At 35.8% G+C, this 5,379-nt stretch overlaps 1 protein-coding gene across 1 annotated transcript; it reads left to right on the top strand.

Annotated features, from left to right (window-relative positions):
* Window positions 1-84: 84 nt before the first annotated feature.
* Window positions 85-4,715, top strand: LOAG_12280 (chondroitin N-acetylgalactosaminyltransferase; the record flags this gene model as incomplete). Its single annotated transcript, XM_003147794.1, has 12 exons — window positions 85-282; window positions 553-798; window positions 1,013-1,212; window positions 1,480-1,582; window positions 1,656-1,768; window positions 1,890-2,091; window positions 2,179-2,280; window positions 2,619-2,825; window positions 3,020-3,237; window positions 3,364-3,559; window positions 3,864-4,097; window positions 4,395-4,715. 12 exons carry the CDS (start codon window positions 85-87, stop codon window positions 4,713-4,715), a joined length of 2,340 nt encoding a protein of 779 aa, XP_003147842.1.
* Between the last annotated feature and the right edge of the window lie 664 nt (window positions 4,716-5,379).

The following is a 5,379-nucleotide window of genomic DNA, read 5'->3' as shown; positions in this document are numbered from 1 at the left end:
ATAATATCCTCATTCAACTTCATATATTTATGGGAATTAACAAAATGAGAATTTATTTGTAGGTCACAGATTACTGGAGAGTCAATGGTGCATGGAGTGCGTGCGGGTGTTTCGCTTACCTCGGGTTTAGTACTTGGTGTGCTCTTATCGGTACTGCTGTTCCTGCCCGATGAATTGATTCCACGGGGGACGTTGGACGGGGAGTTATCCAGTGAACACTGGGAAGTTATCATCAAAAAAGCTGCAATTGCTACGACTAGTGGTCAATCTCACACCCGGAAGGTGGTCTTTATAATTCATGAATATCAAAGTATGGTTTTGCAGCGGAGTTGGAATGATGATTTTAAATGAAGCGCTAATCAGTGAATATGTATAACTTGAAAACGTAGAATCTCATCTAGTTTGCTGCATGAAAGTTGGAATTGACTAATATCCACTTTTTTCTATGGAGCTCTTTGCGTGTTCTCTATGGGTGTATGTTGTTATGAATTTAGAGTAAAATTTTTCTTAGTGTTAGTTTCTTGAAGTTAGCATCAGATTAATTCGTTTTAGGTTGTTAGAGCGGGATTTGCAGCAACTGAATTGGGAATACGTGAGAAACTTGTGGTTATCCTTCTCGGACAGTCTTCATTAATGGTGGCATTGAATACATCTATCGGCCGGCATGTGCCTCACCTGCAGCTTTTCGCTGATATCTCTCGTATCGATGGTGATATAGCCATTCTTCCGAATCTCGCACCGTATAGACTAAATGGACAACACTCACACATACCAGTTCTCAATCTCATTTTCAATATGGTTGGTTGTTGTATATCAATAATATCATATATTATTGGCATGATTCATGTACTAATCATAGTGTCACTTATCACAAGACATATTTTCGAAAAACGATGGTGTGATGTTATCATTTGAAAGTTGAGAAATTAGATAATGTGTTATTGTTTGTAGCTTGAAACATGTATCTTATTTCGAAGCATTTTTAATCTTTATTGCTTTAAATTTATTTTAGACAATACACGAAAAATTTGATTGGTATTACATGATACCTGATACGACATACGTAAATCCATTCGAACTGATGCGTTTTGTCAATCACGTGAACTGGAACCGTCATGTGGCTATTGGTTTTGGAACTGGAGATGATTCGAAGAGATGTAGCTTGCAAGCCGGAATTTTACTAACAAATCTTGCCATGCAGTCGCTTGTACAGTGAGGGACATGTCCAATTCGTTTTATTCCCTTGGAAATTTTAAATTACGATGATTGCATTGTAATTTGCAGTTCATGTAAATTGGTGTGCAACCGTTCGATAACGGTTGGCGAGAGGAAATATGAAATGAAATGAAATGAAACTTTATTTCGCTGTTGTAAGTCAAAAAAAGTTTTTTTAATATCCACAGGAAAATAGGCCTCCCAACAACGAAGTTGATAGCGAAAAGTAAAGTTCTATATAAGTGGCTCTGATCAGTGTTTCAGACATAGACACTTGTGCAGTTCCATATCTAGCAGTTCAGATCACAATGCATTCGAACTTTGTATACATCTTGCAACAAACTTGTCGTGCACCAGTTACTATCAGGTTTTTCTTTCGCAGTCGGTACCTTCTACGTCATTATTTTTCAGTATGTCATTGATTTTGTTAATTTATTCAGAGTTGGACATATCACTGGTGGAAATTCGATGAAGGATTAACTGAAGGCGGCGGCAGCACAGCGATACACGATACCGTTGAGTGGTGGGCCTCATCATCGCAAGACTTTAATCAGTGATTGTCTTTACTCAGTTTTAAATTTTCTTTTATTACGAATAATTTCATTCCATAAATGTATTAAGATATCTTTCGTGTAGATTCAAAAAAGACTCATAAATGCCTACGTGTTTTTCAGATCCCTTAGTGTCTCACCTTTGCATTCGGACATCGATGCTCATACGCTTCATCAGCATTTCTTAAATGTCGAATTGAATCGTATCGAGTTTGAAATTGATCGCTTATCTGCAGAAATTGTTTCACTGTCGTACGATATTACTGATGGACCGTCGCAACCAGCCGGTTTACCACCATATTCAAAACCACCAGATCGGTATCAGGTCTTTCTCAAACCTTTTTTCCTGAATGCAGTATAAGACGATTTATGCAGTTTAGTTCAGGGATAATTAGCTAAATTTAGCTTTTAGGTTCCGAAATGGCATTTCTTTACAAGCACGGAAATCTTCAAAAATGAGCCAAACCAAAATGTTTACGCATTGAGCGGAGATGATAAGCTGGATGTTGACGAGGTTTGTTACTTGCATGTCAGATTTATATTGAATAAATTTATTCTTTCCCCTTCCTGCTTGTCTAAGTTGAAATTTAGTATTCATTTGGCGATTTTTTTTTATATTTCTAGCTGTTTAGTTAGATGATGAATTATAGTCCCAAATTCAATAATAAACTGATGTTTTAAATTTGTTCTTGACACCAGAATAAGTTAATTTGCATTTTCTCCCCTACAGTTTGATTATAGAGATTTGGGTCCAACAGATTTTAGCTTTTTATTTCGGATTTTTTTGTTCTTTTTATGTTTTTCAATCTTATTTTTATGTTTACATAATTGCATTCATACATGCAATTTCAGATAGTTGCAGCAGCTCGGAAATTTGTTAAAGAAAGTGGTGAAGGGAGTGATGAAGAATTTTTACAACTTCGAAACGGTTATCGTTTGTTTGATCCAGTGAGAGGTATGGATTACATCGTAGATTTGTTATATCGTGACAACGGTGGCGACAAGGTGCATCGTATTCATCTAACCCGAGTAATATCTAATAACCAACTTTTACAGCAAGTAAGTTAATACTTAACTTATTGAGGTGCCTTGCGTAAAAGAAGATACTGATTTAACTTCATTAACTGCAATTTTTATCATTGCTGTCATTCAGCATTCCTCCAGTCATGGTTTCCGGATTTCTTCAAGTAGAAATTCGAGTTTTTGGTGAAGTAATAATAGTATGCATAGAAAGAAATACTTAACTTTTTGAGGTGCCTTACGTAAAAGAAGATACTGATTTAACAATTTTGATACCGCTTGGATCAAATGATGAGGTGGGCGCTGTCCGTCGACTTATTGTTCATTATGTGAACCTATGTCAGTCAACAGCCGGTGATAACCGGCAAACCAGATTCGTTGTGGCTGTTCGTGGTGTTGATCCTTTCGTCATTCGGCTAATTAACGACGATATTATAAAATTAGGAATACGGTATTTTGAAACCTTCAATATTGTTCTTAGTAAGTTTTTGTCTCGTGTAAGGCCCTAGAAGTAGTTTCTCAAAGTCCGAGGCTTTTAAGTTATCATTGCATTTTGTTACTTATCTGATTCTTCCAGATGTAAACCAGCACAAACAGAAACTATGTTATTAATGTTGAAGCAAGATAGTCATCCGGTTTTGGCAGCAGCTGTGCTGGATGAAGCAGTCGATCATTTTGGCCAGCAAATGATGTATCTCTTGTTATCGCCACATGCTGATATTCAGCGTGAATTTCTCGATCGAGTGCGCATCAATACTATCAAGCATTTTCAGGTAGGGAGTTTTTTGGTCAAGATAGTAGTTGTAACAATGTTTGTTTGGGACAGTAAACTCCTTCAATATTTTGCAACTTCTGCAATTGATGTAGCAGATTGATTAGATGCTTTTTAGAGAGTGATATGTAGCTCTTAGGCAAGATTGCAAAGTTCTTCACATAGGATGTTCTGAAATAAGTTGTGCTGCCACCACGATAATATCAAATGCATTTGCAACCATCAGATTTTTTCCCACTTGCTTATGTTCTCCCTTCTATTACTATTTTCACTATCAGTCAGTTCATAACAATCATTTTTGACAGGTATTCTTTCCACTTCCGTTTGTGGAATATCACCCACGAATTGTGAGCGCAAATGAAGCACTGCAATCAAAAATGAAAGTTCCTAACGTCGAGATAGCACATGAAATGGGTGAAACCGATCGAAAATTCCGATCACCGAAAACGTTTGTGAATGGTGCAAATACAGATATATTTATGAGCAAGTTCCGTGATGCTACTTTTAAACGAAACATACGGCCACTTATTGTTCATAAGGTGAGTTTGACAGCTACCATCAGTTAGTTTTCTTTCACCAGCAAAGTTGACAACATGACTGGCATATTTCGTAAGCAACTGTATCACGGAAACTAGTGCAGTGGTGAATTGTCTGGTCATATGCAAGGAAGTTGATTAAAAGAATTATCATAACTGAACTTCCAAAAATCCGTTTGTAATTGAGAGTGAACCTTGTCTGTTTTAACTGTTCGATATTGCTTGTAAGGAGTATAGATATATTTTTCTGTCAATGCTTTGAAAATAGAGATGTGGAATAAAAACAAGGTAATATTTCAGGATCGAGGTCACTTTGACCCATTGGATTTTTCGGTCTTTTCTTTATACGGTGCAGATTTCATACGAATTCGTTCGCGTCTAAACAGTAAATCATTACTGTTGGATTTGTCATCACTGTTTATCGGTCATCAAGATATCCACATGATGCGAGCCGTTGAGCCAGCACTACGATTACGGTACCACAATCGAGTTTGTAATCCAGAATTTGTGGATTCAGATTATGCTCGTTGCTTACTTAGTCGGCGTGAAGGACTTGCCTCTAAGGCACAGCTAGCTAATTTATTGCTCAGTCAGAAAACGAAGAATGTGGTAGCTGCCTGAGTTGATTTTGTTAATTGAAGCAGTTTCCGAAAATTTTTTTTTGAAGATCCCAATACTGTAAGGGAAGTTACAGACAATATATCAGATTATCAGAAGACAGTTAAATTTCTTGAAGAATGAGAAATCGGATAGCCTTGATATTCTTTTTGAACATCTCTCGTATTTTGGAGTACTTTTCCGTGTTTCTCTGATAAAGGTGAAATTTTTCTTTCCGGAAACTAATTGTATTAATGGCTCTCTACTTGTTTCATATTGCTCATATTCTCTCGAAAATGAAGTTGAACATAAGGTCTTTTTTATCGCTACTTGTGCTGATGATTGTTAAGCCTAATAATTATTGTTTTATTACTCAGTTTTATTGTATTAATGCTTTGTGAAATTTTGTTTTGGCATTCAACTGTACAATCTCATAGAGTTTACCCAATTTTTTTTGTTACATCTATGTGTACATTGTTTCCACTCCAAGTACAGTTTCTCAGTTCTAGCATTCTTAGGACCAACTACCAGCAATTCTTTTTGAATTGCATTTTTTCCTATCATGAACTTTGTTATACTTCCATTTTCTTTTAAACATATATATATGTATATATATATATATGTATATATATATATGTATATATATATATATATATATATATATATATATATATATATATATATATAT

This window comes from Loa loa (genome assembly GCF_000183805.2).
Source record: "Loa loa unplaced genomic scaffold supercont3.95, whole genome shotgun sequence".
NCBI lineage: Eukaryota > Metazoa > Nematoda > Chromadorea > Rhabditida > Onchocercidae > Loa > Loa loa.
Note: the sequence above shows the minus strand (reverse complement) of the source record. Positions and strands in the feature narration are given on the sequence as shown.